The following is a 25139-nucleotide window of genomic DNA, read 5'->3' as shown; positions in this document are numbered from 1 at the left end:
GGTAATCTGGACATTCTGAATTCTCCCTGTGTACCCGAACAGGCGCTGGTGTGGCGACATGGGAATTTTCACAGTAACTTCATTGCAGTATTGATGTAAGCTTACTTATGACAATAAAGATTATTTATTTATTTATACATCACAAGCATGTTGCACTGGGAATAATCCAGAGATTACTACCTTCTGGGTCCTGTTTTTAATCTAATTCCAACATCCTAAATTCTGCTTACAGGATCTCATTCCTTTTTCTACCCAGATCGCTGAAACCAATGTCCTGTAGCCAGACACCTGACCCTGGCACCAGGGCTAAATACCATCCTGGAATCTCTTTTGCGGCTGCAGAAACGCGTTTGCTTCCCTTACAATTGAATCCCCTACCAATATAGCCCTTACCATTTTTCCTTCTCCCCTCTTGTGCAGCAGACCCATCCATGGTGCATGAAGTTGGATACCACTGCACAGTTATCTCCCCAACAGTATCCAAAACGATACATCGGTTAGGGGTATGCCGACAGGGGACTCATGCACTATCTGCCTTCCTCTACTCTGCCTGGTGGTTACCCATGCCCTTTCTGCCTGTTCAATCTACATTTCTGGTGTGACCGCCACACTGAACGCCCTATCCTCGATTTGCTCAACATCGCGAATGCTCCGCCGTGCATCCACTCAGCTCCGAAAAGCGGTGCGCCAGTAGAGGTTGGACACACTTCCTGCACACGTGGTCACCAGGGACAACTGAAGCTTCCATGATCTTCTGTCATGACCACTTTTAAGCCCCTTATTTAATCCTTTTAAGAAAAAATTATGCTTATGTTATACTATTCGCTTATCTCGCATACTCTAACTTTAACTTCCCTTACTTTATTATAATGATCTTGACTTTCACTTATTTTTGTTTCTCAGCCAATCCCACCTGTCATGTTCTGTAGACTGGCCAATATGAATGATGCACTACAGAACATCTAGTTTAAATAATTTATTATGGAGAAATTGCGTGGTAAAGATAACTGGAATAAATAAATAACAAACTAACACTAACTATTATAGAGCTACTGCAAAATATGTCTATCTACCAAAACGACTTACTCCCAACTCCCCCAGGCACAGTGCCGCATGGTAGACGTACACTGCTACCTGCTGGTTGGAGATTGTGTATAATATTATATACAGAATTGCTTTATGTATATCACAACGTCTTTCCAAAAAAGTTTTAAAATCAGGACTGCGTCGCTGACTGCAAGGACCTCATTTCCAGATTGCTTCACTGTGACGCTGATTGTGAGGACACCGTTCCCAGTCTGCTTTGCGGCGATGCCAATAGATTTTCCTAGCCCAACATTGCATTGCCACTTCCTTCCAGTAATTAAATGCAAACTTATTTTAAAGTTGACTTTTTAAAAGAAGCATTACAGAATTTAAAGGAACAAGGAGGAGCAAAAAATAAGTAACTGGAAGAAATAGCTTTATGTGAATTTGTGACAAAAAAAAAGACCTTACAATCTCAGCACAGATATCTTAGGAAAAAGACAAGTCAACCCAACATAATCTGTTGTGTTAGGCCCCTTCTACAAATTTACAACAATATGGTTGGAACAAAACTATTTACAAATGGTTTTCCATCAAAGTTCTTTTTTTTTTAAACAGAAGCTCCCCCTCAAAAAGAAAGAAAAATTTACCTGAGGAGCCTAGCACCTGTGTGCAGATATGCTCTCAAAGTTGTAAATAATGAACGGACTTTAGAATCAGTCTATTATTCCATTATGTCCAATAATGAGTTCAACAGGCTCACACATACTTCTGCCAACTAAATATATCTGATGTGGCTATAAAAACGGCACATCATAGCAAACAAAACATATAATAAATCCAGTGTATGGATCACATTTGTAATGTTTATTGCCTGCGTACCTGGGAGCATTATTGAGCAGAATTTAAGGAATTCAGCAGCAGCTCTGACCAGTACACCAGATTTTTATGGCACTGTTTTAAGAGTTTTAAGTCCATAAATCAAAAATATAAAATGTCATAATATTGAATCCATTCTACAAAAAGAAAGGGACATTTCAAGAGCACATTGAAAATATTTCTGTACACAAATAAACACTGTAAACCAGTTGGTACTCTCCCCAATACAAAATAAACCGCAAGTCCTTAAATGAAAACACATGCCCTCTTCAAACTGTAAGGTTTTTTTTAAAGCACTGCTGAGTGCCTGAGTGAGAAGCTAAACATTTTTGAGGTACTATTTGTACAGTGAAATGGAAACTTTTGGTCTTTACACATCCCAGTCCCATTAAACAGTAGATTAAAAGGCAGCATATCTTTCACCTGATCAAAAGGTTCTCTCATTACACCTCTCAGCAGCATGCTCAGTATATTTCTAGAGGCTCCAGCATTCTTCAAATATCTAATTTGTGGGCATTATTTATATCTCTGAGCCTGAACCCTAAGTGTCAACAAGTTACTTGACAGTGTTGGCCATTACGGTCAAGCCCAAACTGTTCCCGATAGATAGGAATCGCTGCTAGCGATTACAAAAGGAAGCCTGGCTGAATTTTGCCCCTCCTCAACAAAAGGATACTGAAGCTAATGATAGCGCTCAATTCAACCAAAACCCTGAGCTCCAAACACATCAGGTCACTCACCAAAGACCAAGATGCTTATAGTCTATGTAGTTTAATGCAGTGTATTATTGGTCATTTGCCCATTGAGCCAAGAGGGATACTGTTTGTGTATTTTTTAAATAAATAAATAAAATATAAAAACTCCAGTCTTTCATAACCTGCAATGAAATGAGAAAATGCTTGAAGAAGTCACTGAAATTCAGGCTCGCAATAATTATTTTCACTTGGATTTCTAAAAAGCCATCTTTTCAATTGGATGGCATGATGGGCCAGCTGATCTATTACTGCCCCTCATGTTTCTAGTCTGAATGTTCAGAAATGAATAGTCTGGTTTGATATGTTGACAAAGTGTTTATATTATGGTCAGGAATTGAATATTTGAACACTCATTTCTGATCACAGATGAACGGGAATTTTGAACCTAGGATAACAAATTTAACCGAATATATGGCATTGTGGAAAGACAAAAAGGTTTGGTTGGACCCAATTGAAATGGCTATTTTGATTCCAAGTATTGGCTGATCAGCTGAAATTCTAAATGAGTTCATCAATAGGTACTTTGCAGTTTTGCAAAATCAGCTTTTCTATGGAAATGAAAGCAAAACAGAATTGGTCTAGAAAAGATGGAGCATTCTCCTGGAGCATTTGAAAAACCGCAGCTTTCAGGGCACTGCAGAAATTAGCTGCTTTATCAGCAGGGACAATTAGTCAACAGGACATCTTTTGAGCTGGTGTTTGGAAAAGCAAGTAGCTTGGAAATTTTGAATTATTATACTTGGGTTGAGGATGCTGCCACTGCAGTAATTTTATAATTGCTTCACCTCAAGCCTTCCACCACACCAAAGGACTCGGCGGCATAGCAACGAAATAGCCAAGAAGTCTGGAAGGCTTAAAGGAGCATGCAAAGTTCATTTTCACTAACTTCTCAGTTTTGCAGCAACCAAAGCAAGCTTCATACAACACTGCTACCTACCACAGCTAATCTCTCATTTTAATATTGCCTTGGCTCATATATCCACTGTTTAACATTTTACAGAAACACTGCAGCTTCAGTCATCCTCCTGGTTTTGTCTTATCCTTAGAATCAGGAGTCATCAGCTCTGCTGGTGTACTCCATAGTACGCTTTCTCACAGTGTCCTGTAAGTAATCTCCACAATCCTTCAGCACAGCCTTCTCGAATGTTTGACTACTGCTCTCTTTTGCTTGTGAGCACAGGTCATCTTCAGTTTCATCATCCTCTTCCTGGAACTGCCCATCCTTTGGCTTCAACCGCTTGGCTAGTGGCACTTTTTCTTTAAAAAAAAAACACATTCGGAAAATTTTCACTCAACTTTCAAGAAATCAAAAATATAAATTCACGGTACTAAGGGATAACGGAGAATGCACTTGATTACATTATGGTACACCCATGAGCTTCATGCAGTATTATTCAACACCATCTGACTTTCTTTTAAACCTAGTGAAAATTTTCTTCTTGAAATATAGACAGCAAAAATTGTTCATAAGAGAAGACTCAAACATCTTGAAAGGCAACAATTACAAAAACGTATTTCTTTGAAGTCATGTATAAATTCCTTGCATAAATATCCAGTATATGGGATCATTAGCATGCTGCCCAAAACCAAGGGCGCAAGGAGCACTGAACACATTTTAATTGAATTTTAGTCGTTGTGTAAATTATTAGAAAATGCCATGCAAGTGGAATATTATGAGCAGGTAAATTACCTTAAAGAAAGGCCAATTAGCCTATCCTTTTTCAGAAACTTATTGTAAACTTTTCTGCACCCATACTCTTGCATTATATTTCAAATAATTCAAAAAAGCAAAGTCAAGAGGAAAGATTAATGGTCCAAAGTTCATCTCTCCTAATATTTCAACAGTTGAGATGACAACTGTGACAAGATCAGGACATCTAGGAATCACCTTTCAAACCACTGGTTTCCCCCTTCCACTCATTACCAAAGCCCAATACTCATGGTCACACTGGGGGAAAAGAGGGCGGCAGAAAAACATTTGACCTGACGACCACCACCAGTGGTTTAAAATACGGCAACAAGAAATTAAAAACAACTTTGGGGATATATTTGCCTCCTTTTACATCTTTGTGGACGTGAATTCAGTTTAATATACTGCATTTCAACTACAATTTTAACTACAAGAGTTTAGAAGTCAATTGTTTAGATTGCCCGAATCTGACATTCTCACCCTCCTCATGAGAACTAACAGGCTGTTCCTAGAAAGAAGATTTTGGCTTCAAAACCACTTGCAGCTTAAAGAAGTCTATGATGGCATACAGAATAAATAATTGTTTTCAAAGGGCATAGAATTTTTTATTTACAAATGGCATCCATTTTCAGGACGCAAACATAAACATTTTACAAAGAAAAGATGGACTCACTTTGAGAACAATGTGGTTGGTGCCTATATCGTCGAGATGGTAACACACAATCTGCCACAAAGACCAGAATCTGAAACATGCAGAACTTTTTTTAAAAACTGAAATCCAATAAGCTATCACCTTCAGTGCTTTACTTTGGTGAGCTTTGCCAAAAGTTAACCACTTTTTAAAGCACAAGTTTTAATTTCTGCTAGGTAAACAGTATACAACATGAAGTTTGTGTGAATTTGTTTAACCACTTCATTATTAGATAATTGCTCGTGATTTCACTATGATATGACATAATTTAACTGCATTAACCGATACTCAGTCTTCACTTACATTGCTGAAATTTTTCTATCCAAGATAGTTCTGCTTCTGTCACATTACCTGGTTTGCTGCCTAACATCCTCTGCTCATAGAGCAGGTTGGATTGGCAACAACATATGATTGACCATACGCAAATGCAAAGCCAGACTTGTCACTAATAATCTGGCTAGAGCCTACCCCACTATTAAGGAAGGACACATATAGCATATTGCTAGCCTGCCTATGGTTCAAGATTTGTTATTTACAGCTGGATCCAACTTGGCAAAACTAAATTAAGTGGCACACATTATCCATTGGTCATAGGCATCAAGATAAAATAGTTCTGACTACTGAGGCACTCCCAAGTCTACATAGTTGCTCTCAGAGACACCTATGTGGAGTAGAAATCCTTTCTCTGATGTGCCTCCTTCATTTGCAGATTTTTTAAGAAGCATATTTGCCAGTTCAAAGGAATCTGCAAGTTGATGAAAAGAAAAAAATGTTCATCATTAATCTTACAAAACTGGAGCTCCCTTTGCAGCTGTCAAGCCAAAGATGCCAAATTATTCATAGAATAGCTACATGCTGCTTTATTACAACCCTCAGGCATCACCATTAATCACATTTTACAGATACAAGATTACCAACCACAACAAGAGATGATGTAACAATTGGTCTCAATCCTAACAATTACCAGTACCTACTCAGAACTATCTATTAAAGTTAGTTTTACATTTATAGCTCTAATAAGTCACTCATTGATAATGGTTTGAAAAAATATCCGTGGCTTTCCTAATAATGCCCACCTCAGCAGCTCAATATCTTGCTAATAACACACACAATGGCGTTCATCAAGTGGCTGACGAGGTAGCACTAGTTGACGCTATTAACTATCACATCTCAAAATAATTCAAAGGGGCAGGTGAGTCACAAAAACATTGAATTTAACAAGTAAGGAAATGCTTTCTAAATTAGACTTGCTTCTAACTTTTGACAGCAAGTAGATCTTAAGATGGACATTTGTCACTGCTGAAACACAATAAAAATACTGAAAATGTCACCTCCTCTCAATTCTATCACAATTAAAAGAACTGTCACAGGTTGGTTCAGTACACTATGACAAAAGCATTATTTTAATATTGAGATGCTTACTTCTGTGACTTTCTGATGTAACCATTCATAAGTTGCAAATAACCTATCGGCCACTGAAACAGTAGGAATAAGGCAGAAACCATAATGTGTAAGCCTGAACTCTTTCACTTGCAATTTAGTTCTTTGCACAATTTCATCCATTGCCAAAACTTACATCAACAACTTGAAAACATTTTGCAAGCCTGAATGATGGCTTAAAAATAATTCCATTAAAAAAAATAATAAATCTTACCAGTCCAAGTGCAAGTCCGGAAAAAAGTGTTATCAAAGCAAAAATGCCGTATGATCCCCAAACCGGTATGCCGATAACTTCAGTGAAGTAATTATGACAATGCTGAAAAATAAACAAACATTCCACTGCTATTAAAATATTGCCACCAAAATCCGTCAAAAGAATATAACTGAGTCAGGAACTGGCAATAAACAGATCTACACATCGTCTCGCCAAAAATAAGCTGGAGTATGAAAAGGAAAATAAGGCATTCAACATCGGGGCACAACACAAGGATACCAAAGTGGCACACACAAGAGCAGTAGGTTGCACGGGTCGAGTTCCCAACACTACTAAGTTTTTGATATAATTTGTGCTGCTGATTCTCATCAAAAGGGGCAAGGCATTTTCACACAAAAATTACAATCATTCCAAGTACATTATCGCAGGTGAGAATGACATTGGCCAGGAAGCGGTTTAATCTCTTCTAAATATCAACTAGAATTCATCAAAATATTTCCCCAAATAACTATAATTACTCTTTTCTATCTTTCAAATTATTTTTTTTACATTAATAACATGAATTGTGATTGACTGGGAGAAAAATGGAGGAACAGTAAAAGAGAATTTTCTCTGATTGATAGGATGTGACAAATGTTGTTCCCCAGAGAACTGGCTTATGTATATTATGTATGGTCATATCCAAGTTTGCAGATTACACCAAGTTCGGGGGCACAATACATGGCAGAGATGGTGGCAGCCAAGGTAACAGATTAAAACGGGATAAGCATTGGCAGATCAGATTTAATGTGTGGAAGTGTAAGGCATCCACTCCAGACAAATGGAATGACAAATCAGAATATTTGCGAGAAGGGCAGGAGACTATGAGCAGCAAAAAGATTTAGCTGCCCACCTACACACAACTAAAACCGAGTGTACAGGTAAAAAAGACATCCCAATTGTAACAACTACGATTCAGTAGTACGCAGGCACAATTCTTAACCCTAGAATCGAAATTAAAATAACTTACACGAATCCACATGGACAGCTGAAATAATGCTGACATGCTAGTCATCCTGCAACAGAATTACAAGGATATGAATAACATTAAACTAGGATTGCGACATTTTAGAAAGGATTAGCTAATTATACTCAGATTGGTGTTGGGGGGGGGGGGGGGGGGGGGTTGGTGGTGTTGTTTGGAGAGGAGAACTAGTTCTGCTATAAACAGTTTCTACCAAAGTATCCTAGTGTCTTCACAAGTAGGCTTGGGATATTTCTCCAACAGCCGGCTGACTACAGGTCAAATCATGCAACATGCCGAGGTGACTAAATTAGTTGGACAGACTGAATGCGCTTTTTGTCCTTTACATTCTTAGTTATTCACAGAAACCCTATTTTAAGCAACATTAATTTGATTGCACAAACATTGAAAACTACAAAACGTTTATATAGGCTCCCAAATTCCATCCAAATGGTTCTGAAGACTCCAACTTTCAAATGGAATAGCGTCTGGCTAAAACAAAAATCTCCTAATTACAGATCAGACGTGTGGATGTGCAGACTGTAGCAAAATGAATCTTAAAAGGAAATGCTCATAAACTAACACAAGCTCTCTGATATCCTGGGTACATTGAAAGCTCACTTCATTGGAGATGAGTGCTCAGGTGAAATAGCTTCTGAAAGCTTACCCACCACTTGGGAATGAATTCTAACTTCTGTCCAAAAAACCTAGACCTCTCATTTTTGTTAATTGCAAGTTGTTTGTCCATAGTGCTTTCAAATATACATGTATTTTCCACCATTTCCATGCTTGGTGTTCATCCACAGTTGTCACCACCATCCCCCGTTCCTTCAGTCCACATTCTTTTACAATATGCCATTGACTAAAAGTCAACTGATTGTTGGGAGTAGTCTATCTTGGACAGTGCAATTAAAACATACAAAACCTAATTTCAGCGCCCCTTTAAACTCTGAAGACTTTTACTCCATAACTGAAGAATGGAACTTCATCAATGAATTTTAATAGATCTGATCGATCATATGTCAATTTGCCAGTTAAAATCCGCACTGATCTATGTAATTTAGTTAGCTCCACTGGAAGTAACCAAAGAGAAGCAAACTGACATTTAAAACAACTAATCTTTATTAATCTCCTGTTCTTTATGCGTGAAACACCACAATTTTAAAGTAATTGCAAGGCACTTTTGAAATAATTATCTTTAATTCATCTTCATCTTCAAATTCTAATTATAAACTTATGCTAATTATTTACATCCAAGACCAATCCAACAAATTTTAAAGATATAATTAGTCACAAAAGAGTCAGTGATTCTCATCATGTCCAAATGATAATTGACCTTGGGAAGTAATGAAATACATCTCAATAATTTTAATTGCCAGTGATATTTTGTAATCAAACTTACAATTTTAAGAAATTATGATTTAAACATTAAAAGTGTGAAGTAAAACATAAGCACTGCTAGAGTACTAATGACAGACTGGATTCTGGATTCTTTCAACTTACAAAAAAGAGGAAGGTCTTAACCAAGAATATATTGGTTCTATGGCTTCCCATTTCTTTCCATCTATAAAGTCAATAAAGTCATTCTTCATTCTCGGGCCTTGATACTTTCTAAACTCTCCATCCTTACAGCTGAAAAAGAAAAAGGAAACAACCTAGGAATACTTAAGTTAATAGACTTATTCATTATTTCACAAATAGACAAAACTAATACAATTGTTAAAGTAAACTAAATTAGAAATACCACTTAAAATAGCTGCAATTTAAATTGCTTAAATATTTATTTAATTATCTTGCAATTATGTTCATTATCCTCAATATTTCATTTGTCAACACACATTAGTGTAATTGCAAACCTATAACACATACAATACTGAAAGAGAAATCTTTGTTTTCAATTAACTACACATGTAGTAATATTAAAGATGTCCCTCAAACAGCAACATATTATGGCACTAAAGGCAATTTTCTTGTGCTTTTTATGACAATATCATTTTGGGGCATATGGGAGATGTTTGTGAGAACTGGTACCCTTGATCCCCTGAAAGCCACGCACCCGTCTCAAAAAGAATGTGGGTAGGGGAAACCAGTGTCCCATAACTCTCATGTTCGGACTCCAAGTTGCTGGCTGTGCGCACCAGCAGCCACACCCATGACTCGGTAGTCCTGCAAGGTTAAGTGAAGAGCCCTTCAGCTTTGTCTGGTATGGCATGGTGACATTACCCCTTTTAATTGCACAAAGACTGGGAACGGAAGATAAGGCACAGGATTCTAACAAGTTAATAGGACTATGACTCAGAAGGTGAAAACCAGCAAGATGGGTGACATATAGGGCACGGTCATGACACCTAGTAAGGCAAGTGGTTGGTCACCCGTGAAGAATCTGGAACTGCATATAGTGCCTCATAGTTAGTCATGGAATGCAGGTTGAAGTAACTACATGCAGGGCAAGACATGAATTAAAAACATTTCACAATTAGGAGTAAGTAATGAACCAGATAACAGTATTGGCCAGTTAGCCAAGCAAACCTTAAAATCCTGTGATGGATAGTTTTTACAGAATAAATATCATCTATATATTTCTAACAATTCATTTGAGTGGTCATTTTGCTTATTGCAGACTAACATTAGCTGGTCGGGAATGAATCCAGTCTTATCCTGTGGTTGAAAATATGGCATGAAGTCCTTTTGAGGTTTCTCAGAGGAGGCGACTATAAACAATAATCTCAACAGCTCTGATTGTTGAACCTCTTTAGGCTCATAGCTGCTCGTCACCGGACTGATTGCTTTAGATGCCTATCACATTCTTTGTGGCCAGGCTATCAGAGACAGCTGCTCAAAAGACCGCCAAGTACCTTTGCATCATTCAAATGTTGATTGCCATTCCCCAAATGTTTCCTCGATAAGGTAATCCAGTTCTGTTTACTGGGAAAGATCTCACAAGATGTCTCTGATTGTCGGGGTTACAGCATCTTTCCCAGACAGCAAGATGTATTTGCTTTTTTGAAAGTTATACATGGCTCACTGAAATAAAGAAGGCTACCTAAAGACTTCACAATAGTTAGAAGGCTTGTATATGAAACATGTTACAGATTGTTGGCCCCACGTTCTGTATTGCAGAGTTAGCAAAATATCACATCTTTTGCTATTGTAGCTCAGAGCGAAGTTAAACATTCTCTGATCGGTTAGCACGGTGGCGCAGTGGTTAGCATATCTGCCTCACGGCGGTGTGGTCGCAGGTTCAATCCCGGCCCTGGGTCACTGTCCGTGTGGAGTTTGCACATTCTTCCCGTGTTTGTGGGTTTTATCCCACAGCCCAAAGATGTGCAGGGTAGGTGGAGTGGCCACGCTAAATTGCCCCTTAATTGGAAAAAATGAATTGGGTACTTTAAATTTATGTTAAAAAAATCTTTTTTAAAACATTCTCTGATCAAATAATTTCCTTCAACCACCTAATTTTTACTTTTGTTAAAGTTGATTTGTGGTTCATAGTCAAAGATACGTGGCTGACATCCAAAGGTTGAGAAACCCATGCCGCAATTATGATTTCAGTTCGATTTTGGGCAAAATTATGCCATCAGATATTGTGGATGAAAAATCACATCATGACCCAAATCACATTCTTACTCATGAGTGCAGCCGCAACTATAGAAGTCATTTTTAATGCTAAGAATAAGAAAATCATTTGGCAAAAGATTCAAAGACATGCTCTGCAGCATCCAAAAGGTGCTTAAAGATTTATATATTGGCAGATGCATTATACAAAAGAAACTTTAAATAGGGCATTGAAAAATGTTTGTAGAAATGCTAACAAATAAACTTTGTATTCTTCTCTCCGACTTGTAACCAAGAATTATATACTCACTGGTATATCGTAGGAAGAGCAGTAATAATGAAACGACCGCTCAAACCTGTTTTAAAACAAAAGATGAATACTTATCACAGCAAAAGTAATTAAGCGGTTTTATATCAAGTTTACACATGGAGCATAACTGCTTACGAAAAAGACTACAAAACATCACGTACAGAAAGCGTTTCCAACTAACAGTTTCCCCAAGAATCGTACTGTACAATAATTTTGCTCTACGAGAAGCTTAATAGCACAGCGGTTAACACTGTTGCTTCACAGCGCAAGGGTTCCAGGTTTGATTCCAGCTTGAGTCATTGTCTGTGTGGAGTCTGCACACTCTCCCCGTGTCTATGTGGGTTTCCTCCGGGTGCTCCTTTCCCTCCCACAAGTCCCAAAAGACGTGTTTGTTAGGTGAATGAGTTCTCCCTTAGTGTATCCGAATAGGTGTCGGAGTATGGCTACTACTACAATATCTTTATTATTGTCACAAGTAGGCTTACAATAACACTGTAATGAAGTTACAGTGAAAATCCTCTGGTCGCCACCACGCCGGCGGCTGTTTGATTATACTCAGTGAGAATTCAGAATATCGAATTCACCTAACAAGGACGACTTTTGGGACTTGTGGGAGGAAACATGAGCACCCGGAGGAAACCCAGGTAGATACGCGGAGAATGTGAGACTCCACACAGACAGTGATCCAAGCGGGAATCGAATCTGGGACCCTGGCACTGATTTTCACAGTAACTTCATTGCAGTGTTAATGCAAGCCTACTTGTGACACTAATAAAGATTATTATTATTACAGTATTTCTCTTATTTTTCAACAATTGAGGTTGAAAGTTTTATTCTAACATATGACTCATACAAATTAAGGACTAGTAAGACAGCCTCATATTAACGGTTTTGTATTGGGTTTTTATAAACCAGCAACATTAAAACAGTTTTTTCTAAGGTGAAGAAAATGTACCATGTTTAAAAATATTGCATACAAGCAGCTGATTTAAAAGTAAGACTCTTACCAGTTATCTGATAAAAATAATGCTTGTGAAACTTTTTTACTGGACAAGCTGCTTGTCCAGTACAAAAAGAATATTTATTTCTTAATTTCTGTGGTTTAATGCAGCAACCACCTTAATATACAAAGCATCTTTTACACAGGAATATTCCTCAAATGGATTATATTAAGAATAAAATATGGAAAAGAGAAACCAGAAGAATGTACCCCAAAACGATTTGAAGTATCCTGCTAATCTACACAGAGACTAAGTGATAACTTTTCTTGCAGCTGAAATTAAACGTAAAACTCTCAGAAACAATGTCTTAATATTGGCTGGAAAAAATAGCTCCTCCATGTGCTAAAATCTGCGTTGTTAATGTCACTTCTGAAGGTTGATTCTTTGACACAATATTGGAGTCAGGCTTTGTTCCCCACAGCAAAATGCTGATTATGTGCAATTTGTGATGGAAAATACCTGGCTGCTCGGTTACATCCACTTTGGCAACATTGACACCCAGGTCATCACTCCACTCTGCAAACTCATTCCATTCAGACTGAAGATGTTGGCAGGCAGGACACCAGGGGGCATAGCTGGAGATTAAAGTAAACACATGGATGAACACATGCACATCCAGCATCATCAGAAACACCCCAACCACACTACCTCCCCTTTTTACTTTTTAATTCCTTGCACTTGGAAGTGTGTGTGTGTGTAGGGTTGGGTGTGATTATTGACAGCGACTGCCCTCGGATGCTTTGGGTGATTGTCACTGGCCTGCGTCCCTCTGCCCCCTCCCTCCCTCCCCCTTCTGGCCCCTCCACCCACGCACCCTCTGCCTCTGTCCCCTCACCCCTTTGCTTCTGTCACTATCCCTCCCCCCTCGTCCCTCTGCCCCCCTTCCCCGCCTGCCGCCCCCCCACCTGCCCCTTCTGCCCCCTCTCACCCCTGCCCCCTCCCTCCCCCAACCCCCCCTCTCTATGCCCCCATCCCCCTGCTTCCTCCACCTCCTCCACCCATCCTTCTGCCCCCTCCCCCCTCCTCCTGCCACCGCCGCCCCTCCTGCCACCTCTCCCCTCCCCCCTGCGGCAACCTCCCATCCTCCTGCCACTTCCCCCTCTCCGCCTCCCCTTCCCCGCTCCGTCCCCCTTCCCCCATCACCCCTCTGCCCCCCTTGTCCCCCCCTCTGCCTCCCTTCCCCTCTGCCTCCACCTCCCCCCTCGTGCCACCTCCCCCCGTCCCCGCTCTGCCCCCCTTCTCCCCTCTGCCCACCTTTCCCCGTCCCCCCCTTTGCCCACCTTCCCCGTCCCCCCTCTGCCTCCCTTCCCCCGTCCTCCTTCTGCCCCGTCCCCCCTTCCCCCCACTGCCCCCTTCCCCCTCTGCCCCAGCCCACCTCTGCCTCCCTCCGCTCCCCGTCCCCCCTTTGCTCCGTCCACCTCTGCCTCCCTTCCCCCGTCCCCCCCTGCCCACCTTCCACCTTCTGCCCCCTTCCCCGTCCCCCCTCTGCCCCTGTCCACCTCTGCACCCCCCTTCCCCCTCTGCTCCCCCATTCCCCCTCTGCCTCCCTTCCCCATCGCCCCTCTGCCCACCTTCCCCCTCTGCCCAACTTCCCCCCTCCCCCTTCTCCATCCCCCGTCCACCTCTGCCCCCCTTCCCCCATCGCCCCTCTGCCTCCCTTCCCCCTCTACTCCCCCCTCCCCCTCTACTCCCCCCTCCGCTCCCGTTCCCCCTCTACTCCCGTTCCCCCTCTACTCCCGTTCCCCCTCTACTCCCAACTCCCCCTCCCCGGCCCCCCCCTTTGCCCCCGCCCCCCCCCTCTGCCCCCGTCCCCCCCCTTTGCCCCCGCCCCCCCCCTCTGCCCCCGTCCCCCCTTGCCCCCGCCCCCCCCTCTGCCCCCGTCCCCCCTGCCCCCATCCGCCCCCATCCCCCTCTGCCCCATTCTCCCCTCCCCCTCTGCCCCATCCCCCTCCGCCCCGTCCCCTCTGCCCCTCCCCCTCTGCCCCCATCCCCCCCCGCCCCCCGCCCCCGTCCCCCCTCTCCCTCTGCCCCCGACCCTCCGCCCCCGTCCCCCCTCTGCCCCGACCCTCCTCCCCCTCTGCCCCCGACCCTCCTCCCCAACCCTCCTCCCCCTCTGCCCCGACCCTCCTCCCCAACCCTCCTCCCCCTCTGACCCCGACCCTCCTCCCCCTCTGCCCCCGACCCTCCTCCCCCTCTGCCCCCGACCCTCCTCCCCCTCTGCCCCCGACCCTCCTCCCCCTCTGCCCCCGACCCTCCTCCCCCTCTGCCCCCGACCCTCCTCCCCCTCTGCCCCCGACCCTCCTCCCCCTCTGCCCCCGACCCTCCTCCCCCTCTGCCCCCGACCCTCCTCCCCCTCTGCCCCCGACCCTCCTCCCCCTCTGCCCCCGACCCTCCTCCCCCTCTGCCCCCGACCCTCCTCCCCCTCTGCCCCCGTCCCTCCTCCCCCTCTGCCCCCGTCCCTCCTCCCCCTCTGCCCCCTCCCCTCCTCCCCCTCCCCCTCTGCCCCCGTCCCTCCTCCCCCTCTGCCCCCGTCCCTCCTCCCCCTCTGCCCCCGTCCCTCCTCCCCCTCTGCCCCGTCCCTCCTCCCCCTCTGCCCCGTCCCTCCTCCCCCTCTGCCCCCTCCCCCTCTGCCCCCCTCCCCCTCTGCCCCCGTCCCTCCTCCCCCTCTGCCCCCGTCCCTCCTCCCCCTCTGCCCCGTCCCCCTCTGCCCCCTCCCCCTCTGCCCCCGTCCCTCCTCCCCCTCTGCCCCCGTCCCTCCTCCCCCTCTGCCCCGTCCCTCCTCCCCCTCTGCCCCGTCCCTCCTCCCCCTCTGCCCCCGTCCCTCCTCCCCCTCTGCCCCCGTCCCTCCTCCCCCGTCCCTCCTCCCCCTCTGCCCCCTCCCCCACGTCCCTCCTCCCCCTCTGCCCCCTCCCCCCGTCCCTCCTCCCCCTCTGCCCCCTCCCCCCCGTCCCTCCTCCCCCTCTGCCCCCTCCCCCCGTCCCTCCTCCCCCTCTGCCCCCTCCCCCCGTCCCTCCTCCCCCTCTGCCCCCGTCCCTCCTCCCCCTCTGCCCCCTCCCCCCCCGTCCCTCCTCCCCCTCTGCCCCCGTCCCTCCTCCCCCTCTGCCCCCGTCCCTCCTCCCCCTCTGCCCCCGTCCCTCCTCCCCCTCTGCCCCCGTCCCTCCTCCCCCTCTGCCCCCGTCCCTCCTCCCCCTCTGCCCCCGTCCCTCCTCCCCCTCTGCCCCCGTCCCTCCTCCCCCTCTGCCCCCGTCCCTCCTCCCCCTCTGCCCCCGTCCCTCCTCCCCCTCTGCCCCCGTCCCGCTCCTCCTCCCACGCCAACCTCCCGACCACTCACAATTCCACCATCCACTCCCCCTCCAGGATGTCTCTCCAGTTGTGGTCGGTAATGACTTTAACCAGACTCCTCTTGGCCTGCACAGTCGATACTGACGCTAACACGGCCAGTATCAGCAGCCGGGTCAATCTGAACCTCAGCCGCCCCCTGACTCCGGCCGCCGCCATCTTCACCCACACTTCCGCCGCCTACTGCGCATGTCCTTCGGCTGCCTTGCGACATGCGCAGTAGCAATAAACTGTCATCCAGGTAAAGGACAGAAGCGAGACTGAACCAGAGCCAAACCGGACCACAACCAGAGCTAGACCCAAACTAGACCATAGCCAGACTGGACCACAGCCAGAGCCAGTACCAGACTGAACCAGAGCTAGACCCAAACTAGACTATAGCCAGACTGGATCACAGCCAGAGCCAGACTGGACCACAGCCAGAGCCAGTACCAGACTGAACCTGAACCAGAGCTAGACCCAGACTGGACCAGAGCCAGTACCAGACTGAACCTGAACCAGAGCTAGACCCACACTGGGCCAGAGCCAGTAACAGACTGAACCTGAACCAGACTGGACCACAGCCAGAGCCAGTACCAGACTGAACCAGAGCTCGACCCAGCCTGGACCACTGTGTTGTTCCTTGTGTCTTAATAACACTAGTAGTCTTAAAGTTGAAGTAGATGCTTTATTGTGAGTTTGATCTCTCTTCAGTGCTTAAACCATGTTACATCTATGCTGCCAGTCTGTGTCTTGCTACCAGCTCCCGTTCCTGTGAAGTGTGTCCTGACTTCCTGTTTGTGTGTATTTATACCTCACCGGTGCAACCTCTAGTGCTTGCTCAGTTGTATTGCATCTACACAGATATACAATCACCACATCCCCCCTTTTTTCTTTACATATTTTCTGTACGGTGTTAACGAAAATTGTACAAAACAGTTAGAGTACTTACGATATATGTATCTGTACAAGTGATGATGATATTGGATATTTTACAAAGCCAATTAATATTTATGAGTCCAATCTTAATAAAAACATTTATGAGTCCAAACTTGATGAATTTGTTCGTTGAGTTTTTTCTTTTTCGTTGTTGATGTGGTGATATTGATATTGCAACTCCGTTGTGAATGTTGTCGGTGTTCTTGTTTTTAAGTAACCAACAAGTCATCCCAAGGTGTTTGAATGGTCGAACCACTGATGTTGACTGATATGGACTTTTTTCTGTGCTTGTGGTATCGATTTAGTGTGTCATCTACCTTGAAAGCTGGTGTGCTTGCTTGTTGTGGAGTAGATGTGAATTTGTGAGATTTTTGACCTGCCATGGCATGTTTGTAGTCTTGTCATTGTTTTGCAGTGTGCTGTGGCATTGTCCTTCATGTGTAGCGTTGTACCATTTTGTACAGGTCGTTGTTTCATTGTTGTTGTTTCTGTCGTTTCTGTCTTTGTTGTTTTCATTGTCGTTCTTGTTGCTGTTTTTGTCGTATCTGTCTTTGTTGTTTTCGTTGTCGTTCTTGTTGTTTTTGGATGTTGGTTGTTTCTGTTTTTCTGTTTTTGTTATTTTCGTCGTTCTTGTCGTTTTTCTTGTTGTGCTTGTTGTTTCTGTTTTTGTTGTTTTCGTCGTTCTTGTCATGCTTGTTGTTGTCGTTGTTATGCTTCTTTTTGTTTTGTTGTTGTGCTTGTAGTTTTTGTTGTTGCTGTTGTTCTTGTTTCTGATTTTTGTTTTTCTTGTTGCGCTCAATGAGTGTTCCGTGTGGATAATTTGCATAATTGTCACAGTATTGATGCGAGTGTCCTTTGTGGTATCTGTTACATTGAGCGTTTCATCTAGAGAATGGTCTGATGTTGCACTGATGTTGGTGACATCAGTCATTTGTGGTGGATTTGATTCCTCTTCTTTGGCTCCTTGGTGCTCCTCTTCTGGAGTCAAAATCTTCAAGATTTCATTCTCTTGTGAGTCTTGGTGCTCCTGTTCTGGAGTCAAAATTTTCACAATTTCATTTTGTTGGTGGTCGTGGTGCTCCTCTTCCGTAGTCAAAATCTTGAAGATTTCTATTGATGTGGTCTCTCTGCACTCTTGGGTAGCCCTACTCTATGCTTCTGTACAGGCGAGCTGAGATCTGTCAGTCTCACTGTGATCCTGCACCTCCTGTATTTCGAGTGTGATCACATTGTCACTGTTTTTGCATGCAGTTGGTTGACTTACATTGTCTTCTTCTTGATTATGTGAGCATCTGTGGATGCTCAGATACGGTGGGTTGACCTTCATGGTCTTGTTCATGCATGACGTTCGATATGGAGTGTTTGCTTGCTTCCATTTTGGAGCCTGTCACCGAGCTGTCCGTGGAGGCTTGTGCAGTCCCTCTGTGGAGTCTTTCATTGCTCTCTCTGTGGGGTCGTGCAGTGTTCTCTCTGTGGCGTCAATCTGTGCTCTCTCAACGGAGTCGTTCTGTGCTCTTTGTGTGGTGTCATCTTCTTCTTGGGTATTGTTGTCATCCAATGTCTTGTCAATTTGCCATGGCATCATGGTTTTGGATTCATCTACCATGAATAGAGTCGTGTTGAGCTTTGCAACCGTGTTGCTGATGCTGTAATCAGCATATCCAAATAACTAAGCCATGTCTGAGTAGTATTGTTCGAAAAACAAATCATCTTTTTTGTTTCGGATTTGATTTTGTTCTCTTCATCTTTTTTTGTTCCGGATTTGTTATTGTTCTCTTCACATTGGGTGGGGCAGACTGTTTGTTCCAGGGTGTTGTGAAAGTTATCTTCCACTGCTAGTATAAGTTGAGGCATTGTTCTGTCTTTTGAGGTAAGAAAATTGGGTTTTACAGCATTAAGTTTGTTGTTTTAAATTTTCGGGCATTTCCCTTTTAAGTAGCCGTGGTCCGGGTCCTCTGACGTCATGACGCTCGTGACATCATGTGTAGGAATCGATTGCGCATGCGCAAATCGATCTTCCTTTCCTCTGCGGTTTTTTGTACACTGCGCATGTGCGGCTTTGGTTTCCTGCAGATTTTCATCTTTTGTTCCCCAGAGACTGTGAAATGTGCTCTGACGCCATTTTACAGTGTTTTTCAGCGTTTTTGCTTTGTAAAACATTAATGTTACTTTTTTCTTTCGATCTGGACTTTTCAATCGTGATTTTCAGAGTGAACCCTTTTGATTGAGTTTTCCATCACTCATTCCCTGTGCAATTTGGTCTCTCGGCATTGAATGTTTTAAAGCAGCATTGTTACTGATGTTACAGTAATCTTCACATTTTTTCAGTATTACTTCTAATTTGGTGCTCTCTTCACCTTTCAAGTATTTAAAGCATTTATAGATTTTTCTAACTTTCTGTCCCGCTGTTGCACGTAGCAGCGCTATTTTGTTGCGTCAGAGACTGCTTTCATATCATTTGCTACAATACATATCTCGAACATTTGTTTAAAGCTTTTCCAGATATTACTTAAATTACCGGTTGTTTCCAGCTGCGGTGGAGGTCCAAATTGCAGTAAATCAGCGAAGTCTTCCAACGTCTTTCTTGCCATTTTGATCTTTCTCTGTCTGCAGTTTGTGTAATCTTATAGTAAGCATTCTGAAGCCAGGCCTGGTACCATGTATTGTTCCTTGTGTCTTAATAACGCTAGTAATTTTAAAGTTGAAGTTGAGTTTGTTCTCTCTTCAGTGCTTAAACCAGGTTACATCTATGCTGCCAGTCTGTGTCTTGCTACCAGCTCCCATTCCTGTGAACTGTGTCCTGACTTCCTGTTCGTGTGTATTTATACCTCTCATGTGCTCCCTTTAGTGCTTGCTCAGTTATATTGCATCTACACAGATATACAAACAGCCAGAGCCAGTACCAGACTGGACCTGAACCAGACTGAACCTGAACCAGAGCTAGACCCAGACTGGACCACAGCCAGAGCCAGTACCAGACTGAACCAGAGATGGACCCAGACTGGACAACAGCCAGAGCCATACTGGACCACAGCCAGAGCCAGACTGGACCAGATCCAGACTGAACCTGAACCAGACTGAACCAGAACCAGATTGAGCCAGAGCCAGACAGAACCAGACCTAGACCCAGACTGGACCACAGCCAGAGCCAGTACCAGACTGAACCTGAACCAGAGCTAGACCCAGACTGGACCACAACCAGAGCCAGACTGAACCAGACTTAGACTTCACCTGAACCTGAACCAGACTGAGCCAAAACCAGACTGAGCCAAAACCAGACTGAGCCAAAACCAGAACGAGCCAGAACCAGAACCAGTCTGAACCAGAACCAGACTGAACCCAAACCAGACTGAACCAGAACCAGACTGAACCAGAACCAGACTGAATTAGAACAAGACTGAGCCAGAAGCAGACCAAACCAGAACCAGACTGAGCCAGAAGCAGACCAAACCAGAACCAGACTGAGCCAGAAGCAGACCAAACCAGAACCAGACTGAGCCAGAGCCAGACTGAGCCTGAGTCAGAACCAGATTGCATCAGAACCAGACTGCATCAGAATCAGACTGCACCAGAATCAGACTGCATCAGAACCAGACTGCATCAGAACCCGACTGCGTCAGAACCCGACTGCATCAGAACCAGACTGCATCAGAACCAGACTGCATCAGAATCAGACTGCATAAGAATCAGATTGCATCAGAATGAGATTGCATCAGAACCAGACTGCATCAGAACCCGACTGCATCAGAATCAGACTGCATCGGAACCAGACTGCATCAGAACCAGATTGCGTCAGAACCAGACTGCGTCAGAACCCGACTGCGTCAGAACCCGACTGCGTCAGAACCCGACTGAATCAGATTGCATCTGAACCCGACTGCGTCAGAGTCAGACTGCATCAGAATCAGATTGCATCAGAACCAGACTGCATCAGAACCAGACTGCATCAGAACCCGACTGCATCAGAATCAGACTGCGTCAGAACCAGACTGCGTCAGAACCAGATTGCATCAGAACCAGACTGCGTCAGAACCATACTGCGTCAGAATCAGACTGTGTCAGAACCAGACAGCATCAGAACCCGACTGCGTCAGAGTCAGACTGCATCAGAACCAGACTGCATCAGAATCAGACTGCATCAGAATCAGATTGCATCAGAATGAGATTGTATCAGAACCAGACTGCATCAGAACCCGACTGCATCAGAATCAGACTGCATCAGAACCAGACTGCGTCAGAATCAGACTGCGTCAGAACCCGACTGCATCAGAACCCGACTGCGTCAGAACCAGAGTGCATTAGAACCAGACTGCGTCAGAACCCGACCGCGTCAGAACCCGACTGCATCAGAATCAGATTGCATCAGAACCAGACTGCACCAGAACCAGACTGCGTCAGAACCAGATTGCATCAGAACTAGACAGCATCAGAATCAGACTGCATCAGAACCAGACTGCGTCAGAACCAGATTGCATCAGAACCAGACTGCGTCAGAACCAGATTGCGTCAGAACCAGACTGCGTCAGAACCAGACTGCACCACAACCAGACTGCACCACAACCAGACTGCATCAGAACCAGACTGCATCAGAACCAGACTGCATCAGAACCAGACTACATCAGAACCAGACTGCATCAGAACCAGACTGCACCAAAACCAGACTGCACCAGAACCAGATTGCATCAGAACCAGACTGCATCAGAACCAGACTGCATCAGAACCAGACTGCATCAGAACCAGACTGAACCAGAACCAGACTGAACGAGAACCAGACTGAGCCAGAAGCAGACCAAACCGGAACCAGACTGAACCAGAACCAGACTGAGCCAGGAGCAGACCAAACCAGAACCAGACTGAGCCAGAGCCAGACCCAGACTGGACCATAACCAGAGCCAGACTGAACCAGACATAGACTTAACCTGAACCTGAACCAGACTGAGCCAAAACCAGACTGAGCCAAAACCAGACTGAGCCAAAACCAGAACGAGCCAGAACAATAACCAGACTGAACCAGAACCAGACTGAACCAGAACCAGACTGAACCCGAACCAAACTGAACCAGAACCAGACTGAACCAGAACCAGACTGAATTAGAACCAGACTGAACCTGAACCAGACTGAACCAGAACCAGACTGAGCCAGAAGCAGACCAAACCAGAACCAGACTGAGCCAGAGCCAGACTGAGCCTGAGTCAGGACCAGACTGCATCAGAACCAGACTGCATCAGAACCGGACTGCATGAGAACCAGACTGCATCAGAACCCGACTGCATCAGAACCCGACTGCATCTGAACCAGACTGCGTCAGAACCAGACTGAGTCAGAACCAGACTGAGCCAGAAGCAGACCAAACCAGGACCAGACTGAGCCAGAAGCTGACCAAACCAGAACCAGACTGAGCCAGAGTCAGACTAAGCCTGAGTCAGAACCAGATTGCATCAGAACCAGACTGCATCAGAATCAGACTGCACCAGAATCAGACTGCATCAGAACCAGACTGCATCAGAACCCGACTGCGTCAGAACCCGACTGCATCAGAACCAGACTGCATCAGAACCAGACTGCATCAGAATCAGACTGCATAAGAATCAGATTGCATCAGAATGAGATTGCATCAGAACCAGACTGCATCAGAACCCGACTGCATCAGAATCAGACTGCATCGGAACCAGACTGCATCAGAACCAGATTGCGTCAGAACCAGACTGCGTCAGAACCCGACTGCGTCAGAACCCGACTGCGTCAGAACCCGACTGAATCAGAACCCGACTGCGTCAGAGTCAGACTGCATCAGAATTAGACTGCATCAGAATCCGATTGCATCAGAATCAGATTGCATCTGAACCCGACTGCGTCAGAGTCAGACTGCATCAGAATCAGATTGCATCAGAACCAGACTGCATCAGAACCAGACTGCATCAGAACCCGACTGCATCAGAATCAGACTGCGTCAGAACCAGACTGCGTCAGAACCAGATTGCATCAGAACCAGACTGCGTCAGAACCATACTGCGTCAGAATCAGACTGTGTCAGAACCAGACAGCATCAGAACCCGACTGCGTCAGAGTCAGACTGCATCAGAACCAGACTGCATCAGAACCAGACTGCATCAGAATCAGATTGCATCAGAATGAGATTGTATCAGAACCAGACTGCATCAGAACCCGACTGCATCAGAATCAGACTGCATCAGAATCAGATTGCATCAGAATGAGATTGTATCAGAACCAGACTGCATCAGAACCCGACTGCATCAGAATCAGATTGCATCAGAACCAGACTGCACCAGAACCAGACTGCGTCAGAACCAGATTGCATCAGAACTAGACAGCATCAGAATCAGACTGCATCAGAACCAGACTGCGTCAGAACCAGATTGCATCAGAACCAGACTGCGTCAGAACCAGATTGCGTCAGAACCAGACTGCGTCAGAACCAGACTGCACCACAACCAGACTGCACCACAACCAGACTGCATCAGAACCAGACTGCATCAGAACCAGACTGCATCAGAACCAGACTACATCAGAACCAGACTGCATCAGAACCAGACTGCATCAAAACCAGACTGCACCAGAACCAGATTGCATCAGAACCAGACTGCATCAGAACCAGACTGCATCAGAACCAGACTGCATCAGAACCAGACTGAACCAGAACCAGACTGAACGAGAACCAGACTGAGCCAGGAGCAGACCAAACCAGAACCAGACTGAGCCAGAGCCAGACCCAGACTGGACCATAACCAGAGCCAGACTGAACCAGACATAGACTTAACCTGAACCTGAACCAGACTGAGCCAAAACCAGACTGAGCCAAAACCAGACTGAGCCAAAACCAGAACGAGCCAGAACAATAACCAGACTGAACCAGAACCAGACTGAACCAGAACCAGACTGAACCCGAACCAAACTGAACCAGAACCAGACTGAACCAGAACCAGACTGAATTAGAACCAGACTGAACCTGAACCAGACTGAACCAGAACCAGACTGAGCCAGAAGCAGACCAAACCAGAACCAGACTGAGCCAGAGCCAGACTGAGCCTGAGTCAGGACCAGACTGCATCAGAACCAGACTGCATCAGAACCGGACTGCATGAGAACCAGACTGCATCAGAACCCGACTGCATCAGAACCCGACTGCATCTGAACCAGACTGCGTCAGAACCAGACTGAGTCAGAACCAGACTGAGCCAGAAGCAGACCAAACCAGGACCAGACTGAGCCAGAAGCTGACCAAACCAGAACCAGACTGAGCCAGAGTCAGACTAAGCCTGAGTCAGAACGAGACTGCATCAGACCAAGACTACATCAGACCCAGACTGCATCAGACCCAGACTGCATCAGAACCAGACTGTACTAGAACCAGACTGAGCCAGAACCAGACTGCACTAGAACCAGACTGAGCCAGAACCAGACTGCATCAGAACCAGACTGCATCAGAACCCGACTGCATCAGAATCAGACTGCATCAGAACCCGACTGCGTCAGAACCCGACTGCATCAGAATCAGATTGCATCAGAACCAGACTGCACCAGAACCAGACTGCACTAGAACAAGACTGAGCCAGAAACAGACTGCACTAGAACCAGACTGAGCCAGAACCAGACTGCGTCAGAACCAGACTGAGCCAGAACCCGACTGCATCAGAATCAGACTGCATCAGACCCAGACTGCATCAGAATCAGATTGCATCAGAATCAGATTGCACCAGAACCAGACTGCATCAGAATCAGATTGCATCAGAATCATATTTCATCAGAACCAGACTGCATCAGAATCAGACTGCATCAAAACCAGAATGCGTCAGAACCAGGTTGCATCAGAATCATATTGCATCAGAACCAGACTGCATCAGAATCAGACTACACCAGAACCAGACTGCATCAGAACCAGACTGCATCACAACCAGACTGCATCAGAATCCGATTGCATCCGAACCAAATTGCATCAGAACCAGACAGCATCAGAAACAGATTGCATCAGAACCAGACTGCATCAGAACCAGACTGCATCAGAACCACACTGCATCAGAACCAGACTGAACCAGAACCAAACTGAACCAGAAGCAGACCAAACCAGAACCAGACTGAGCCAGAAGCAGACCAAACCAGAACCAGACTGAACCAGAACCAGACTGAGCCAGAAGCAGACCAAACCAGAACCAGACTGAGCCAGAGCCAGACTGAGCCTGAGTCAGAACCAGACTGCATCAGAACCAGACTGAAACAGAACCAGGCTGAGCCAGAAGCAGACCAAACCAGAACCAGACTGAGCCAGAAGTAGACCAAACCAGAACCAGACTGAGCCAGAG

The 25139-nt window shown here is 45.4% G+C and overlaps 1 protein-coding gene across 1 annotated transcript; it reads right to left on the bottom strand.

Annotated features, from left to right (window-relative positions):
* Positions 1-1441: 1441 nt before the first annotated feature.
* On the bottom strand, positions 1442-16106 carry tmx1 (thioredoxin-related transmembrane protein 1). Its single transcript, XM_038778571.1, has 8 exons — positions 15896-16106; positions 13024-13139; positions 11564-11609; positions 9202-9330; positions 7705-7750; positions 6696-6797; positions 5024-5093; positions 1442-3917 (listed from the first exon to the last, which is right to left on the bottom strand). Exons 1-8 carry the CDS (start codon positions 16060-16062, stop codon positions 3709-3711), a joined length of 885 nt encoding a protein of 294 aa, XP_038634499.1. The 5' UTR covers positions 16063-16106; the 3' UTR covers positions 1442-3708.
* Positions 16107-25139: the final 9033 nt, after the last annotated feature.

The sequence above is a fragment of the Scyliorhinus canicula genome, chromosome 2, assembly GCF_902713615.1.
Source record: "Scyliorhinus canicula chromosome 2, sScyCan1.1, whole genome shotgun sequence".
Classification (NCBI taxonomy): domain Eukaryota; kingdom Metazoa; phylum Chordata; class Chondrichthyes; order Carcharhiniformes; family Scyliorhinidae; genus Scyliorhinus; species Scyliorhinus canicula.
The sequence above is the reverse complement of the archived record's forward strand: the minus strand, read 5'-3'. Positions and strand labels throughout refer to the sequence as shown.

Coding starts and splice junctions, on each gene's coding strand:
- tmx1 (XM_038778571.1), bottom strand. CDS start 16,062: ATGGCGGCGGCCGGAGTCAGGGGGCGGCTGAGGTTCAGATTGACCCGG. Junction 11,610..13,023: donor GGATGTAACCGAGCAGCCAG/GTATTTTCCATC, acceptor GTTTTAAAACAG/GTTTGAGCGGTCGTTTCATT. Junction 3,918..5,023: donor CCAACCACATTGTTCTCAAA/GTGAGTCCATCT, acceptor TTTTTTTTAAAG/AAAAAGTGCCACTAGCCAAG.